This window comes from Peromyscus maniculatus, chromosome 9, assembly GCF_049852395.1.
Source record: "Peromyscus maniculatus bairdii isolate BWxNUB_F1_BW_parent chromosome 9, HU_Pman_BW_mat_3.1, whole genome shotgun sequence".
NCBI lineage: Eukaryota > Metazoa > Chordata > Mammalia > Rodentia > Cricetidae > Peromyscus > Peromyscus maniculatus.
The window spans coordinates 10,228,677-10,246,789 of NC_134860.1; the positions used below are offsets into that span (position 1 = coordinate 10,228,677).

The following is an 18,113-nucleotide window of genomic DNA, read 5'->3' on the forward strand; positions in this document are numbered from 1 at the left end:
GGTGGGGGAATGTGTGCTCAGTCGCTAGGCAACCGGTGTACAGCTAGATGCCTCTGGTCATAGTTAAAGGGAGAGCTGGAACTAGAGGTAAGGTTTGGGAAAGGAGGAAGTTAAGCTTAATTGGCACATCCACCAGGCCTTCTCAAACAGGTAGCCTGGATGTTTAAGTCTGTTCTTAGAGAGTACAGAGGTATCTCTGATAAGGTACTTTCCTCTGTCTGGGGATGGACCTGTCTGGATGATAATTACAAGGAGGCTTGAACTGGGGTTCTGGCTGAGCAAAGCTGTCAGAGAAGAAGGTTATCTAAATATTCCTAGAAGTGGTTAGGTAAGGAGTTAGAAGTCTATAAAGTTAGTAAGGCTGTAAGAAAGGAGGGTCCGAGCTAAATTGTGTAAAGCTATTACTTAATGTCCACCTGACGTAGGCGGTGGCTCCTTGTGGAATTTATCATTCAGCTATGATGTGGTTATTACACACTGCTTTTAGGCAGTTCTCCATTGAGATAGAGAGTGGAAAGATATGAAAAATGTGCAATTTGGTAAAGAAAAGGACTGTGAATGAGTTTAAAGTTTCAGACAAGGGGTTATAGAAAGAGCAGCTATAGTCTTTTTAAAAAGATTCTTGTTGGTGGCTGGAGAGATGGCTCAGAGGTTAAGAGCAGTGGCTGCTCTTCCAGAGGTCCTGAGTTCAACTACCAGCCACCACATGGTGGCTCACAAACATTTATGATGAGATGTGGTGTCCTCTACTGGCATGCAGGCAGAACATTGTATACATAATAAGTAATTACAGTCTTAAAGAAAAAACAGATTGCTGTCATAAAAAGAAACCTCATAATCATCCATGGGGGAAAAATGCATGCCCTGAGGATATGACTCCACCCATTAAGGGCTCATAATCGTGAAAATGAAAATTAATTTGAAAGAAATAAGACTGATTGAAAGGCTGAAAGTGTCCTTGGATAAAAACAACTACCTAGGAAAGTGTTTTCCCGGGTTCAACCACCAAGGTGAACAGAAGCCATACGACTGTGATATGAAGGGGACAGACTACATCTTGAGTTGGCAGCAGAACTTGGCAGTGTCATCACATGGTGCCACCTTTACAAGGTTGCAAAATGCAAGATTTACAGAGCTATGACTGTTTGCATCAACGTAACAGAAAGCTGAAGAGGTCAAGTTCTTATGGGATATTACTAACTGGGCAAATGTGTTATACTTGTTTATGCTGAGGAATATTACTTTAACTATGTGAAAGTGTGTTACATTTGTTTCTGCTGCCTTTGTTAATGATGTAAAGATGTGTTACATGTGTTTAATGCTGCATTTGTTTAATTATGTAAAGATGTGTTCCTGTTTCACCTTGCCTGCCTAAGACACCTGATTGGTCTAATAAAAAGTTGAGTGTCCAGTAGCTAGGCAAGACAGGGATAGGCAGGGCTGTTAGACAGAGTGAATAAATAGGAGAAATCTAGGCTTGGGTAGAATAAGAAGAAGAGAGGAGAGAATGAGGGAGAAAGAAAGGGAGATGCCTGGGGCCAGCCAGATGGCTGCCAGCCAGCAGACACAGAAAGAAAGGCAAAAAGCCGTGGAGCAAATGGTAGATAAAGAGAAACAGGTTAATTTAAGTTAAAAAAGCTAGCCAGAAACGAGTCTAAACTAGGCCAAGTATACATAACTAGTAATAAGTCTCCATGTCAGGATTTGGGAGTTGGTTGGTGGCCCAAGAGAAAAAGCCTGGTAGCCCAAGCAATGTGTTTAAGAGTTGAATTCTCTGTAGGGGGCTCTGACAAGCTATTGCCCGAAGAAGCTGTGAAGGTGGAGCCAAGCTGTACGAGAGTCCTCAGGTGTTTGAAGATGTCAGGACATCCACTAAAGCAAAGCTTGAGGCATGCAGTGGGGGGTAAGCAGAGAGAGACAGAGGGACAGAGACAGGAGGGGGGAACCAACACTGAAAGGGCAAGGCTTCCCAAGGTTATTGCAGCTGACAGTACCACCAGGAGCCCCATTTCTGGACATGGATTTGATGTTTGCCTGCCAGGCTTGAGTTTTGCCTTGGCCCAGTTTTTCCTTGCTATGCTCCAATTTCTCCATTTTTAAATGAGACACCTTTTGTCAAATTCTTGAAAAATTTCTTTGAGAATTTCATATGATGTATTCTGATCATATTCACCTCCCTCTGGCAGCTCCTCTGAGATCTACCTTTCTTCCTTACACACTTAACATTGTGTCCTCTGCATTTTTTTTTAAAAAACTAAGTCCAATTTATGCTATCCATATACTCTTTTTGTTGTTGTTGTTGTTTTTGGTTTTTCGAGACAGGGTTTCTCTGTATTGCTTTGGAGTCTGTCCTGGAACTCACTCTGTAGCCCAGGCTGGCCTCAAACTCACCAGAGATCCACCTGCCTCTGCCTCCCGAGTGCTGGGATTAAAGGTGTGCACTACCACCACCCAGCGCTATCCATATACTCTTGGATGTGTTGTTTTAGATGTACCAGGGGCCAAACTATTAGAGAAAACTGACTCCCTCTCCCAGAAGCTACACTTGCAAATAGATACTCAGCTAGGGGTGGGACTTCGTGCATGCCTGCCCTGCTCCATGACGGGACTTTATCTGGTGTGAGCTTGCACAGATCCGTGTGTGCTGTCACACCGCTATGGGCTCATATGTGCAGTTGCCCTCTGTATCTGGAAAACACAGTTTCCTTGGAGTCCTCCACCACTTCTGCTCTTACGGTCTTTCTGTCCCCTCTTCCACAAGCCCTGGGAAGAGGGAATGCAATGTATCTGTCCTGTTGGAGCTGAGTATTCCAAAGTCTCTTTTCTCTTCTGGTAGCCCACACAACACCTTTCAACACTACGAATGCTAGTCAGTATGGATGAAGCTTCCAGGTGAGGACCAGATTGATTTCTCCATGTCCTATGTCCAAACTATGTGGCATCTTCAGCAATAGGGTCTTAACTGTCATGTTCTGAAAGGTAACCAAGAACATTGGCAATAGACTGTAATAGAAGGTCATGTTTGAGGATCCGTGTAACCTCACTGGCTAGCAAGTCCAAAAGAGGTAACCCAATCCTGGCACAAGGCTTTTTGTTTGTTCCTCATCCCTTTGCTCTTATTTTCTTCAATTGCTCTGTCTGTCTGTCTGTCTGTCTATCATCTGTCTATCTATCATTTATCATCCATCTTTATCTATCTGTCTCATCCATCTTTATCTACCTACCTACCTACCTATCATCAATCATCTATCTCTATCTAATCTATCATCTATATGTCATCTATCTATCTTCTATCTATCTGTCTATCTATCTGTTATCTATCTTTACATATAAAGTAGCAGGTTTCCTTATGGCATTTTTATGCCTACTAGTTTTTGGTCATCTTCCCCCTACCCTCTTCAGCATCTCCTCACTCCTTCCACATCTAAACACACCTTTTCACCCTAAGTAGCCCTTCTTTTCGTATCATATCACATGTGTCCAATTACTTTCCCTATTGCTCCTTCTTAACTCCTTTTTCCAGTTCTGGCCCCTGTTTTGGTCCTTAGCATGTATGCTCGCTCACTCACATGCACTATATATGTTAAAACTGGGTGTGGTGGTGCACGCCTTTAATCCTGGCACTTGAGAGACAGAAGCAGGCAGGCTCATATTTCTGTGAGTATGAGGCCAGCCTCTGGTCTACATAGAAAGTTCCAGGCCAGCCAGGGCTACATAGCAAGACCCTCAGAAAAGGAAAGTAAGTTGAGATCCATAAATGAGAGGATGTGGTATTTGTCTTTCTAATCCTGGGTTACCTTGTGTAATATAACATTTTCCAGTTCCATACATTTTTTCCTATAAATTGAATAGTTTAATTTATACCTGAACAATTTTCCATTGTGTATTTGTATCACATTTGCATTATATGTTCATCTATTGATGAACATCTCTGCTGATTCTGCTTCCTTAATATTGAGAAGAGAACATCCATAAACATGGATAAATATCTCTTGTGTAGAGTCCTTTGGATATACACCTAGAAGTGGTCTAGCTAGGTCATATGTTAGTAATATTTTTAGTTTTTGAGAAACTGCAGATTGCTGAGTAGCTGCACTAGTTTACACTCCCATCAATGATGAATAAGGGCTCCTCTTTTATTTTTTTTTTTATAATAGCCATTCCTACTGGGGAAAGATGGATTCTCAAAGTGGATTTGTGTTTCCTTGATGGCTAAGGATGTTGAACATTTTAAAAATACTTAGGACATTTCTGTCTTCTTTTCAAAAGTATCTGGTCAGTTCACTGACTGGGCAGTTTTGTTTTAGGGAGTTCATTTTTGCAGTTTTTTTTTTTTTTTACATATTTTAGATATTAATACCTTGTCTGAAGTGTAGCTGGCAAATATTTTTCTCCAGTACTGTAGGTTGTCTCTTTACTCTGGGCCCCTTTTTTATATGAATAAGCCATTTAATTTTATTCAAACCCGTTTGTGAATTCTTGAGTTTATTTTCTGTACTGTTGGGGTTCTGTTCTCAAAGTTCTTAACTGTATCTATATCCCATGTTTTCTTCTAGTGGCTTCAACTTTTCAGGTTTTAAATTAAGGTTTTTAATCTACTTTCATCTTTCTTTTGTGCAGGATGAGAGATAACAGACCTAATTTAGCAGTTCTGCATATCATCTTTTTGGAATCTTATCCAAAAAGTTGTTGTCTCTGTGAATTTCTTGAAACAGTTCTCCTATGCTTTTCTTGCAGTAAGTAGTTTCTAATTTACAGTCCTAGTTCCAAGCATTGGTCCATTGGGAGTTGATTTTTGCAGACAGTGGAAGATGGGTCTAGCTTCGTTCTTCTGAATATGGATTTAGTTTTCCCAGCATTATGCATTAGAGAAATTATTTTCCAGTGTGTACTTTGGCACCTTTGTTGAGAATGATTTGTCCTTAGATATTACTGATTAATTTCTGTGATCTGTTTCATTGCTGTGTTGTGGAGACCCACATAGGTTTCCTATTGAGAACTTACTCAGAAATCTGAGCTTGCTTAACCCAGCTGGGCTGCACAAGGGGATGATTTGACCACAAGCATGGTTACCAGGTGTTTGGAAGGGTCTACACTTGGCTGTGTGGTGTGCTTTGATCTAGCAAGGCGGGGGGGGGGGGATCTTTTGCTTCCCGCTTTGGTATTATAAAAATCTCTTTTGAATAAACGGAAAAGGCTGTTGAGTATTGACCCAGGTCCTCCCTAAATGTTGGGGTCTGTCAACACTATTTCATTGGAAAGAGATTTTGAGAACAACATTTTACCTTAAAATTGTGAAACTTAATAAGTATATTTCACTATAAACTTCTAGACTTACTGCATTTTTGACCCACAGATATTTGTAAAATTTCAGATATTTTACAGATATTTGTAAAATATTCTGTGTTTCTGTCTTTCTCTTCTTCACTATCTTTCTATCTAATATTTTCTTATCCCTCTCTCCTCTTCATAAGAACCCTTGAAAAGAGGGGAGCTGGCCATTTTTGTGGCAGTATCATGCTTTGTTTACTATATAGCCTTGTAATATCTTAAGGTCAGCTATTCAAATTTTTTACAGCTTTGTTTTATTCAAGATTGATTAGCCAGTAGGCACCTTTATTGCTTCCATGTGAATTTTAGATTTTTTTTCTATTTCTATATGAAGAATGCCATTGGCATTTTGCTAGGAATTATGTTACATCTGTTCGTCTGTAAATTACTTTGTTTGGTATGGACATTTTAGCAATATTGGTTTGTCCAGTCTAAGGGTATAGGAGGTCTTTTCAATTTTCAATGTCCTGCTTTTCTTCATCAACATTTTGTAGTTTTTATTGTGGAGATCATTCAGCTTCCTTGGATATATATCACTAGATATTTTACTCTGGCAGCCATGAATAGGCTTGTTGATTAATTTCTTGATCAACAGGTCTGTTATTGTATAAAATTATATTATTTTTGTCTGTTGATTTTGCATCCTGTAAATTTTGTAAATGTATCAGTTCTAACAAATTTTGTTTTAGGAGAAAAATTCATGGTTTTCTACATGTAAAAACATGCCATCTAATGAGTAACTTCTGGCTTCCTCCTTACTTGTTTTTACAAAGCCTTTTAGTCTTTTCACTGGGTAAGATTTCCAATCCTGTGTTGAATAGTAGTATGAAAATGGACATTATCTCATTCATGGCCTCAGTAAACTCTTTAGCTTTTCTTCATTCAAGATGTTTGCTGAGGGTTATAGTGTATAACTTTTATTGTGTTAAGGTACATTTCTTAAATTTTTAATTAATTGGTGTTTGTTTAATTTTACCATGAAAGGATGTTGAATTTACTAAATGCTTTTCTTCAACTGTCAAGATAATCATAAGGCTTTTGGATTTGATATGATATGTCACACAATTGGAATCTCTAAGGCTTTAATATTTTTATTTGTTAATTTTTCTTGTGGTTTAGAGGCGAATAAAATAGCCTCTGCTGTTGTGAGAATTACATCTCCTCTCATGGATTGCTTATACTGCCTCTCACACTGTTTTTACAGACATTTATAAAGAATTGTAGGATTTCTCTGGCTGTCCATCCAACTGATAATCTCTTCCTCCTGCCCCTCTAAAGAGCTTCTGGAGATACTGTGGTTCCAAGAAATGATGACCTGCCCAAGGCTGTTGAGATTCTTGAGAATGGTCATCTCCTTTTATTTAACTGATTTTTATGTATTATAGTAACTTACTTTTTTCTTCACACTGAAAGACCCTAACCCTTCAGGCTTACAGCCCCAGGAAATGAGAAACTAAAAATTTAGTTCCAAGGGCAAGCTGACTCAAATGTTTCTCAATCACCCCTGCCACAATGTAACAATGTAAAGAGATTTCTATTAAGAGATGTGCTCAACTATGACTGGGATAATTGTAAATGTTTCAGGAAAGACCACTGTGACCTTTGTGTAACTCTCACTCCCACCCTGATACCCCCCTTGAGGTTTCAGGAAGAATGTGCATGTGGACGTGACTGTACCCACTCTGTGATCAGACCATGATCTTATGAAATTAGCCTCTAGACATAAATCAATCGAAACAAAATTGTATGGGAATTGTAATCTTGTGGTTTTTCCTTTAAAAGCACCCATGTGGCTGCAGTAAGATGTGACTCTTGCTCTCTGGAGCTGAGTTAGCCCGACTGTACAGCTGCTTCTTCTATAAACCTCATGCTGTTGCATCAACTGGACCGGAGTCTGAGTTCTTGGTGTGCCCACTTGAGACCCTAAATTTTGGGGTCTACCAACACTATTTCATTGGAAAGAGATTTTGAGAACAATATTTTACCTTAAAATTGTGAAACTTAATAAGTATATTTTACTATAAACTTCTAGACTTACTGCATTTTTGACCCACAAATATTTGTAAAATTTCAGATACTTGGAATTTATACTGGCAGTGTGACCTAAAGGTCATTCTAAAATGATGGATTCCAATTGTGCTATGTGATAAAGAACACACTTTTCTGTTGTTGTTATATGTGCTGTATCTCTGCTATTCAGTCTTGTAAGTTATAATACTTAGACCTTCTTTGTCTTTTGATGTGTTTTGTGTTAGTAGAGTGGGACGTGTGTTGGACTCTCTGCATCCTCTCGTTTAGACTCTAGGGACTTCTAAATACTCTAAATACTAAATCCATGGAGGGCAAAAAGCTTTGTCTTTGTCTTAGTCTGGTCTTAGCATTCTTGCCTTGGTGTAGTTGACAATCTACATACCACATTCATATTACATGACAGAATATGCATCAGTCTACTATGTCTGTCATGGCACTGAATGGATTTTCTATAACTTCAAGGTACATAACACATGTTTCCCTAAAACAATGGTAGTCTATTCAAAAGTGACAGAGTCTTCTGGAAAAGTCAAATTCTGTTGAAGTCTAAAGCTTTGTATTTAAAGAGGGAAAAAAAATCTTAAGAAATACAAACTATCCCTTAAGTAATTCATGGAATTTTCAAGTGTGTTTGTTTCTGTTTCTCAGACATTGCCTCCTCTGTCTCTGAGAAGGAACTGGATCAGCTGGCTCACATTCGACCATTAGTATTCAATTATTCTACACAAACTGTCATGAAGGGTTTTTTAAAAATGCTCCAGAAAAAAGAAGAATATGATATCATCCGTGAGTTTTTGGTAAATATGTTGTTCTAAAGAAAAGTTTATAATTTTCTTTTCTATACCACAATGAAAAGTTTTCTTTACTTTTTTCTTCCTTATTATACTGAGTACTTTGCTTGTATTTTAGATACCATATTTTTAAAATAATAGATGTACATGGTAAAAATAATCAACTTGCACAAAAAGCTATAAAATATATAGATATGCACCTTTTCTCCTCCCCCATTTCCCTCCAGGTCCCCCTTAACTGTTAGGCTTGCCATTGTAAACTTGAAGTGTTGGGATGGTCTTTATTCACCAGTCTACCTCGTTAAAGAAGCTTTTCTATTACATAGATTTTCATTCATATTACCAGTCTGTGCAGCTGAACCTTTGAGTTAATTACATGGCAAGTATCTTCATTTCCTTAATAGGTCCAGGACATTTAGCTTGTTCTACTGCCTGTCTTTTAAACATCAATCATCCTTCATATGTGTATTATACACGTGTCCTTTTAAAGAACAAATTTCTAGAAAAACAGTATTTTGGGCTGTCAAATTTTCAAATTTATCCATCATGACTTTTAGTTGATGATCTGTCATTTCTTTATTATAAGATACAGAAATATCTTTCCATGTTTTTAAGCATTGCATATTTATATGCAATTCTTTACCCAAATTTTTTGCTTATTATTTTCATATTAATCACTCTTAATATAATGAATAAATTATTCCTTTGGTGTGTTTTATATATATTTAAACACATAGATATGAACACATGTGTATGTATCTGTTTACCATGAAGGAATAACTAATTTTTACTTGTGAAATTTGGTGACCAAAGGACTTCTGGGTTTTTACATTTTTTTAGTAATATCCATTTCAGTCTAAGAACATAATAATTATTTTATATTTTCTTGGTACTATTAAAATGGTTTTTAGTATCTTTTGAATCTTTCATCCAGTGTCCGGTTAGAATTTAACTCAACTTAGTGTTTAGAAGGGGCCACTATTTTATATCTGTCCATTTGTCTTAAGACGCTGCTGAAAGATCTTTATTATTATTATTAGTAGTAGTAGTAGTAATAAATTATGCCATTTTATCTTAGATTCTTTAAAATTGACTTTATTATTCATGTACTGGTTCCAGATTTCTAGGCTTTTACCATATATTAGACTAACCTTAATTACTGTTGTGTGATTTTTTTTTTCTGGTTCTTCTTAAAGATTTCTTTCTGGGTTAGTTTTAGAATTGGCTTTCAGAAGGAGTAAAAACTGTCAGTCTGGCCATAGTACTATAGGGATTGACACCTAGGTAAGCCCCTTATGATGGCAACAGTTATTGGCAATTATTTAAGCACTGGTGGATACACAAAAATTAGCAAAGAAAATTTAAAATACATAGTCTCAGGCTTTATCCATATATATTAGAATAAAAAGGACCTGATACTTTCCAGTTTCTTTTGTACCATTGGCCCTCTGTGTCTGTGGACTCCACATTACTGGCCTCAAAGGACTGTAGATCAAAAATATTTGGCAACATATTGCATCTGTGTTGAACTGTACAGATGCCTATCCTGTCTTGATACCTTAAGCAAGGTAGTGTAACAACTGTGTGTGTAGCATTTACACTGTTTGAGTGGAAGTGTTCTGAAGGTCATTTAAGTCTGAAAGAATTGCACAGTTCACTGAAAACACTGTCTCTCATTCAATGTGCAAGACTCTAACATCCATAGAGTTCTCCTTCTGTGGGGTCCTGGGATGATGAAACAGGCTCTTTCCTAGCTTTGTTCTACCTCTGAGCTAGAGCATATGCTCTGTGCTCTTGCTACCTTGCTTATCCATCCTTCCTGAGCCCTTCCACACACAGTACATTTCATATAGGCACTTCTGGTGGCTTCTGAGGACCCAGGTTAAATGCCGCTTCCTTCCTGGGTGTTTTCTTATGTATCTTCAGGCACAATTAAATACTGTCATTAATATTATTGTTTCTGTAAATCACATATTTGATTAAATATTTTTTATTCACTGCTTACGGATTGGAAAAATTTCTAGTTTGTCTTTGTATTCCAATATCTAGAACCAAATGCTTGATAAATTTTGGTGAATTCATACTTGTTTAAGAGTTTCTTTGGAGCCGGGCAGTGGTGGCGCACGCCTTTAATCCCAGCACTCGGGAGGCAGAGCCAGGTGGATCTCTGTGAGTTCGAGGCCAGCCTGGACTACCAAGTGAGTCCCAGGAAAGGCGCAAAGCTACACAAAGAAACCCTGTCTCGAAAAACCAAAACCAAAACCAAAAAAAAAAAAAAGAGTTTCTTTGGAGAGGAAGAGAATTCTTTAGTCAGTATCCCAGCATAATTTCTTTCTTTTTTTGTTTGTTTGTTTGTTTGTTTGTTTTTTTGATACAGAGTTTCTCTGTGTAGTTTTGGTGCCTGTCCTGGAACTCACTCTGTAGACCAGGCTGGCCTTGAACTCACAGAGATCCACCTGGCTTTGCCTCCTGAGTGCTGGGATTAAAGGTGTTTGCCACCACCACCTTGCCTAGCATAATTTCTTTAAGGAGTAAATTTTAAGGATTCTTACAGCTTTCTAAAAATATTTCTGTTACGGTTATTTTATTTAGAAAATGATAGTGTTATGGTTAGATCCTAATAACTAAATATTCTATTTCATTTTTTATGAAACAATAGTGTTCAGGGAGAAAAGTATCTTGAGTATTTTACATTTTTTATCAACCAACTCATTGATTCATTGTCTTAACTTAGGATATTCTATGCAGTCCTTCCGGGATGAGATTCTAGTTTCTCTGGTTTGTTATATAACATCGAGTAGCAGGCCATCCCATATAGAGTTTAAGGATAATAAATGCTAAACAAATGGAGATTTCCCTTCTTTTTAAATAGTAAATATGTGGCTTTTTTTTTTTTAATCTTTGAAGGAGTTAGAACAAATGGCTGTGCCTGATGACTTCAAGTCTGGGAACGAACTGCTCAACAGAGACAAGAACAGATACCGAGATATTCTTCCATGTAAGCTGAGAGCTTTTTAACTTATTTCCCTGTTAACAGTTGGGAAAAGGTAAAAACTGACTTTCTGCATGACAGACTTTGAACTTTCTCCTGATGAACTCTAGGAGCTAGCACTGGATCATCTGGGCACATGCTGGGATCTGAGGCATCTCTTCTGAGTACTGTTGTTGAGTTAGTTACACAGCCCTGTAGCCTGCTTACCATTTAGGCTGCCATCTGTCACCTGGTAGCTGAAGCATGGCTACCTTCCCTGGCAGTTTGTCTAAACATTAAAATACAGCGGGGCTCTTTATGTCCTCTGCCCTACATATTAATGCGAACTCATCAGTCTGCTGCCCATCAGCTTCTTTATTATATCATGCATTGGGGGGAGGGGAGAACTGTTTCCTGTTCCTCTCTTATTTCCTCACAGCATTTGTCAATCTCAACCATCCAAAGAACAGAAACAAAAATATGACAATGTAGTCTTAATGGAAATTTTATCCTATGATCATTTTTTCAAAATCAAAATTTTCTAAGTCAAATTTACCATTTTTCTACTAACTTGACCATCTTCCATTATTAACTGCTTTCTTAATATACACTGTTCAATCCAGAAAATGGAGTCACTTGTTATATGCAAAATGTGCTTGCCAATTACTTCTTCTTCCTCTCTAATGACTCCAGAACCTCCTCCCACTTCTCCAGTGACATTGCTGCCAGCCCAGACTGAGTGCCTTTCACCAGCTGGTTTCTGTCTTCCTTCTGTCCCCGCCCATTGGCAAGAGCTGCCGAAGATTCCCTTACCACTCAGTCAGAGCACCTGCTTTCCTCTCTTAGGACCCTGTGTTGCTGTCCTGCTGGAGTTCTCCTCGGTGTTTGTCTGTCTGTCTGTAGCTTCTGTGGGTTTCTGGAAGGCATTCTTTTTCTTCCCTCCATATGATTAATACTTCAATCCACACAAGAACTACCTTCTTTCCCTGCTGTGGTCACCTCTGTCAGTTTAGCTTTTCTTGTTTCCTCAAACGATTGGGTGATTTTCCAGGTGTCCTAGTATCTTGTTAGTGAGTACTCTGCTTTCATGATTCTGTTGTTTCTCTAGTCAGATTTGAGGTAGCTCAAGTCAAAGTGGGACAGTGTTTGCCAAGATAAAATAGACACCTCTATGTTTAGTTAGCTCATCCAGGCTAAAATAACTGTTATGGTTAAAATGATGTATTCTGTTATCTTCTGTGAGACAATATGAAATTCACTAGTGAGTATTTCTGAAAATCAGGTCAGTAACCCACTATGCAGCAGTTTAGTGGTGCAAACAGTTCGGTGCTACTCTGAAAGGTCAAAGGTCTCATATGTTGACTTTTATTTCTACATGTGCAATTACTCTTCACGGAGACTGAAAGTAAAGTTTTTAAAAATGACTTTCTCAGGATTATAAGAAGTAAGAAGTGCATTTTAGGAGTAAAGTGTACATGTACTTGATTCTGCTTGAGTTCTGTCCTGGGCACAAAGGTTGACAAGGAGCTATGTAGACACAAAAAAGTTCACTTGAATGATTAAAAATAAGGGAAATCATCCTAAAGTTTTTGCTTTACTTAAACTGTAATTCAACTAAGTGCTATTTTAAGATTTGCTCACTTTATAACACAGTCTAGTCTAATCTACATGTCAGCCTATGTGGGTGAGAACCATGAAGTGTCAGCCTCTGTGAAGCTTCATGAAGCTTCTCTGGTTTCTCCATCACACGTACAGAGGAGTTTCAGATGACAAACCAGGAAAGGCACGAGTCATTTATTTGCCCTCTCTTTAGTTAGCCTTCACCTTGCAGAGCCTGATGTGTGCACATATCGTTACCAACACAACATACTGTTAGGAATACTGAAACAGGAATCACACAGAGGTCCGTTGTCACTGTATGTTAACCATGAATAGTTATACACGTAGCAAGTATGACAATTAACTCCTCAGTGTGCAGATTACTGTGTCAGGAAAAGATGGGCAGCATACCAGGACTAACCTGACTTCTTTCAAAATCTGTCTGTGTTGTGTGAACAAACAGCAAAGCATGCGGTTGTGTTGCTCCTTTATCCCCCCGTGAAAAACTCACATGGCACTCTACAAACAGGATAATCAAGAGAGAGTTGACCAGCAAAGACAGTTGTCATTGACAGCAGAGGAGAGAAAAGTTATAATTCTGGGGCTACAATTAGAACCGAACACAAATAACCCCGTAGAGTAAATAGCTGATTGGAGCATGTGATCTTGTCCCCAAGCAAGAGCCTCTACTTCTGCACCCAGAAGGACTTGCTGAAGGGTGACTTACCAAAAAGCAGGAAGTGGTTGGGATGGCCAGGATGAAGAGCACCTACAAGTGTGCTGACTAGAAGCTTGACATCACAGGAACTTTAGGATGGTTTCACAACAGTGGAAAGAAAGAGGGTCAATGAGAGGAACAAATCCAAGTACAGGAGGGAATATGACAACCAGTACACAACAAGAACCTCACCCTCAGTTACACAATGAAAGGAAGACGCAAACCCTGTCCAAACTACAAGTGCTTTAATTCTCAGTGTTTCCAATGTCTTGGATTCTTGTTCAAAATAAATAGGAGTCTTGCTTCAATTTTTTTCTATATATTTATAAGCAACAGGAAAGTTTTTAAAACTTTAACAAAACTGTTAAGGGCCATAAAACAATCATATTTTCCTATTAATTATTAAGATATTTTGCAGTTTCATTTTACATAGTCATATTTATGGCCTTGTACCATCATGCAAAGCAAGCAAGGCTTTCCTGGTGGAAACACAATATATTGCATTTATTTAACACTTTACAACTTGCAAAACATTTTACTGGCTGATAAGGGAAGTGAGAACACATTGTACACAAAGTCTTCAACTCCAGGTTGAATACTTTTTCTGTTACTTGTCTCTGAGTCAAGATGTAACCAAGACTAATAATGATAGCGTCTTAAATTTCTGCATATTCTTTATAACAATGTGATGAGGGCAGGGGAGAATGTGATGAGGGCAGGGGAGATGATAATATGTAAATTTAAAGATACCGAACAATGAGGAAAGATATTCTTTCAATAAACAGTCTGGTCAACTTCATATTTATATAATAAAAAGTCCCTCTAATCTTTACTTCATACTTTATATAAAAATGAATTCAAATAGGTGACAAAACTAAATATAATAAAAACCATATTTGACTGGAGAGATGGCTCAGTAGTTAAGAATTCTTGCTGTTCTTCCAGAGGACCCAAGTTCAGTTCCCAGCACCCATGTCAGATGGCTTATAGCTGCCTGTAACTCCAGTTTCAGGAGTCTGACATCTTCTTTTGTCCTCTGCACATGTGTACACATACACATGTATGTGCACACACACTACATGTGGCATAAACACACAGAGACATGTATAAATACATATAAAACAATATTTTAAATTAAAAACATACAATTTTTTGGAAAAAAACAAAGAAAAATTTAGCGTCATTAGATTTAGTGAGAATTTTCTCAGCAGGACACAAAACTCTAAAACTGCCAAAGGAAAAATTAGACTTCATGAAGCTTAAAAAAAAATTGCAAGAGGCAGGCTAGAAGAAAATTAAGTATAAAACATCTACTTAACAAAGGATATGCATTTATAATACAGTAAGAATTTCTATAACTCAAAGAACAATATTCCTAGAATAAATAAGCAAACAATTTGAGAAGACACGTTGAGGAGGTATATGGACATCACTAGAAGTAGTTTGCTTTCAGTTGGTCAAGCTAGGAATTCACTTGACTGTCTGAACTCAGAGATAGATCAGCTTTTCAGTTCTGTCATAGTTGAGTTCAAAGGGCTTTCAACCATCTTTTCCTTCTGTAAGGTATCACACAAGCCACTGTGGTGGAAACAGTAGCAAGTACTCTAGACTTGTTCACAACACATTTTCATATCAGAAAATGGAAAATACAACTAAAAGGAACTTTTGTGGTTGAAATTTCTAGGGGTCCAAGTTGGTAGGACATTTTAAAATACACCCATCTAGGAAGAAAAATAAATTACTGCATCAGGCTTCTCCAGCCAAAGGGGAGACATGTCTTGCGAGCCTCTCTAGCCCCTGGGTGGCAACATATTCTTCTTTTAGATGGGAATTATAAAGAAAAGACTCTGCCACAAATGTAGACCACTGTGCAAGGCTCTGCCACAAACGTAGATCACTGTGTAAGGCTCTGCCACAAATGTAGATAACTGTGTAAGGCTCTGCCACAAATGTAGACCACTGTGTAAGGCTCTGCCACAAATGTAGATAACTGTGTAAGGCTCTGCCACAAATGTAGATAACTGTGTAAGGCTCTGCCACAAATGTAGATCACTGTGCAAGGCTCTGCCACAAACGTAGATCACTGTGTAAGGCTCTGCCACAAATGTAGATAACTGTGTAAGGCTCTGCCACAAATGTAGACCACTGTGTAAGGCTCTGCCACAAATGTAGATAACTGTGTAAGGCTCTGCCACAAATGTAGATAACTGTGTAAGGCTCTGCCACAAATGTAAACCACTGTGCAAGGCTCTGCCACAAACGTAGATCACTGTGTAAGGCTCTGCCACAAATGTAGATCACTGTGTAAGGCTCTGCCACAAATGTAGATAACTGTGTAAGGCTCTGCCACAAATGTGGACCACTGTGCAAGACTCTGCCACAAATGTAGACCACTGTGTAAGGCTCTGCCACAAATGTAGACCACTGTGCAAGGCTCTGCTACTTGGATTCAGCAGATGTAATGGTCTGTGGCAGTCATGCTGTTTAGAACCCGCTGCAGTACTCTGAAGATTCTTAGGATTTTGAAGCAATGCCCCGCAATCCCTCTGTGAACAACTTTCCTTTGGAGAAGCAGGCTTTTAGCCTACTCGTACACCTTAGCAGAGACTGAATAGTAGAGAACTAAATAGAGATTGCTTCTCTGTGAATAACCAAGCCATTAAGCTGGGTATACACATCACTTGATTATCAGAAAGAATGGTAGATGTGAGTTTCTTCTTGAGTAGACCCTTTTCTTAGTTACTTGTCTATTGCTGTGACAAAGCACCATGACCAAGACAGTTTATAAAGGAGAGCATTTAATTTGGGAGCTCACAATTCCAGAGGGTTAGAGTCCATGAACATGGCAACAGGCAGACCAGCATGGCATTTGAACAGTATCTGAGAGTTCACATCTGATCCATGAGCACGAGGCAGAGTGAACTGGGAAGTGGCATGGGTTTTTGAAATCTCAAAGCCTCCCTGGTGACGCACCTTCTCCAATAAGGCCAGACCTCTTAATCCTTTGCAAACAGTCCCACCAACTGGAGAACAAACATTCAACTATTTGAGTCTATGGGAGCCATTCTCATTCAAACCACCATAACTCTGAAGGCACAAATAAGTTCCATGAAAAAAATTGTCCAAATGTCCAAGATCCTTATTGCCGGTACACTACTTTCTCTCCCTAGCGTGTACCCATGTTCTTATGAGGAGTTCCCTGTGGTCAGGGAAACAGAGGGTTCTACATGGTCTGTGTTGTTGTGACAGTTGCTCTTTTTAGAGAGACATTTCTGAAGTGTAGTGGTGAAGGGTATATACCTCCTGGGAATTGGCTTGGTGTACTTGGTTGTTCATTTCCTTGGAGAAATGGTTGGAGGGTCAGCTGAGGTGATAGCCAGTGCCTTCACTAGATGGATGATCAAGGCCTTGGAAGAATATAATTGAAAAGTTAGTAATAAAGGAGGTCTAGGGAAAAGGTATATAGGTAGAACTTTCTAAATGAGCAAAGCCCACACAGATCCTGATGTTCCATGTGAGTGCTCATGAAGAGTGACTTCAACAAAGGGCAGAGACCTTGTAGATGGATTGTTCTGTGGACAGGATAATTTCCTCTAATTACCTTGCTGTTTTTCAGTAGATTATGAAAAAACAGCCTATTTGGCACTGTTGGAGGGTATATATGGATTCAGCTTCAGAGACTTCTTGCCACTCACCAAGAGCAACCATTGCTGAGTATCTGGGCTTCCAGAATGTGGGCATGGAGTGGCACTGAGTCCCTGACATGAAACCGTTCCCTGAGGTGGCAGGTTATGCTGAGCCACTTCTATCATAGAAGAAATAGTGAGGTTTTTTTCAGAGTAAAAAGACAAATTTACTCTGAATATGGAGTTGCCTTTGCTAGACACAGTGCTTTTCCCAAATTTACCACCTGTAGACCTACAGAATGCCTTACACACCATCATGGTGTGCCACAACACAAAGAAACTCTCTTTGTGGCAAATGGCTCTTAGCAGTGGCTTTTTCCTATGAGGTGTTTATCATAGACTCCACCATTCTGAGGAGACTTACTTGATAGAGTAGTTGAATATCCTCTTGAAGACAATTTTAGTGCTAAATGGATGACATTATCTTCCTGGGACAGTATTCTCTAGTGGACTGTACGTACGCACAGTACCTGCTGTGGCCAGGATTCAGGGAGTAAGGGGTGCACAGGGGCAACATCACCTCAATAACCCATCAACACAATGTTTGCTTCCTGTATGTATGACTTTTGCCTTTTTTGTTGTTATGTTATTAAAAAAATGTTCATTAGTTCTTTGAGGATTTTGTACATGTTTTGATCATATTTACTCTCCCCCTAAATCTTCCCAGATCCTTCTCCTTCCCTTCCCATCCACCTTTGTGTCCTCCCCTTCCCCATGAAGACCAGTCTGGTCTGTCCAAACATTCTTGAGTGTGTGGGCCTTTTATGGGAGCATGGTCTACTTCTCAGGCACTGCACTCTTAGAGGAAACTTCTCCCAGCAGCTATCAGTTGCCAGTAGCACACAGCTAGAGGGGGAACATTGTACCCAGCTTTCCTCTCCGTGCTGGCATTTGGCCAGGCTTGAGCTTTCTCAGGTCTTGTATATGCTGTCACAACCTTTGTGAGTTCATAAATGCAACTGCCTGCTGTGTCCAGAAAGCACATT

The 18,113-nt window shown here is 38.9% G+C and overlaps 1 protein-coding gene across 16 annotated transcripts in view; it reads left to right on the plus strand.

The window, feature by feature from the left end:
* The window catches only part of Ptpn20 (protein tyrosine phosphatase non-receptor type 20), an 84,789-nt gene that overhangs the window by 53,897 nt on the left and 12,779 nt on the right, over window positions 1-18,113 (plus strand). For 10 of the 16 annotated variants that reach the window (XM_042284305.2, XM_042284303.2, XM_076544376.1 and 7 more), the window contains 2 exons: window positions 8,011-8,159; window positions 11,061-11,151. In XM_042284305.2, coding sequence (XP_042140239.1) covers window positions 8,011-8,159; window positions 11,061-11,151 — 240 coding nt within the window. Of the gene's footprint in view, window positions 1-4,606; window positions 4,737-8,010; window positions 8,160-11,060; window positions 11,152-18,113 lie in introns of those variants that run through there. The other 6 variants (XM_076544377.1, XM_076544379.1, XM_076544378.1 and 3 more) reach the window with 3 other exon arrangements.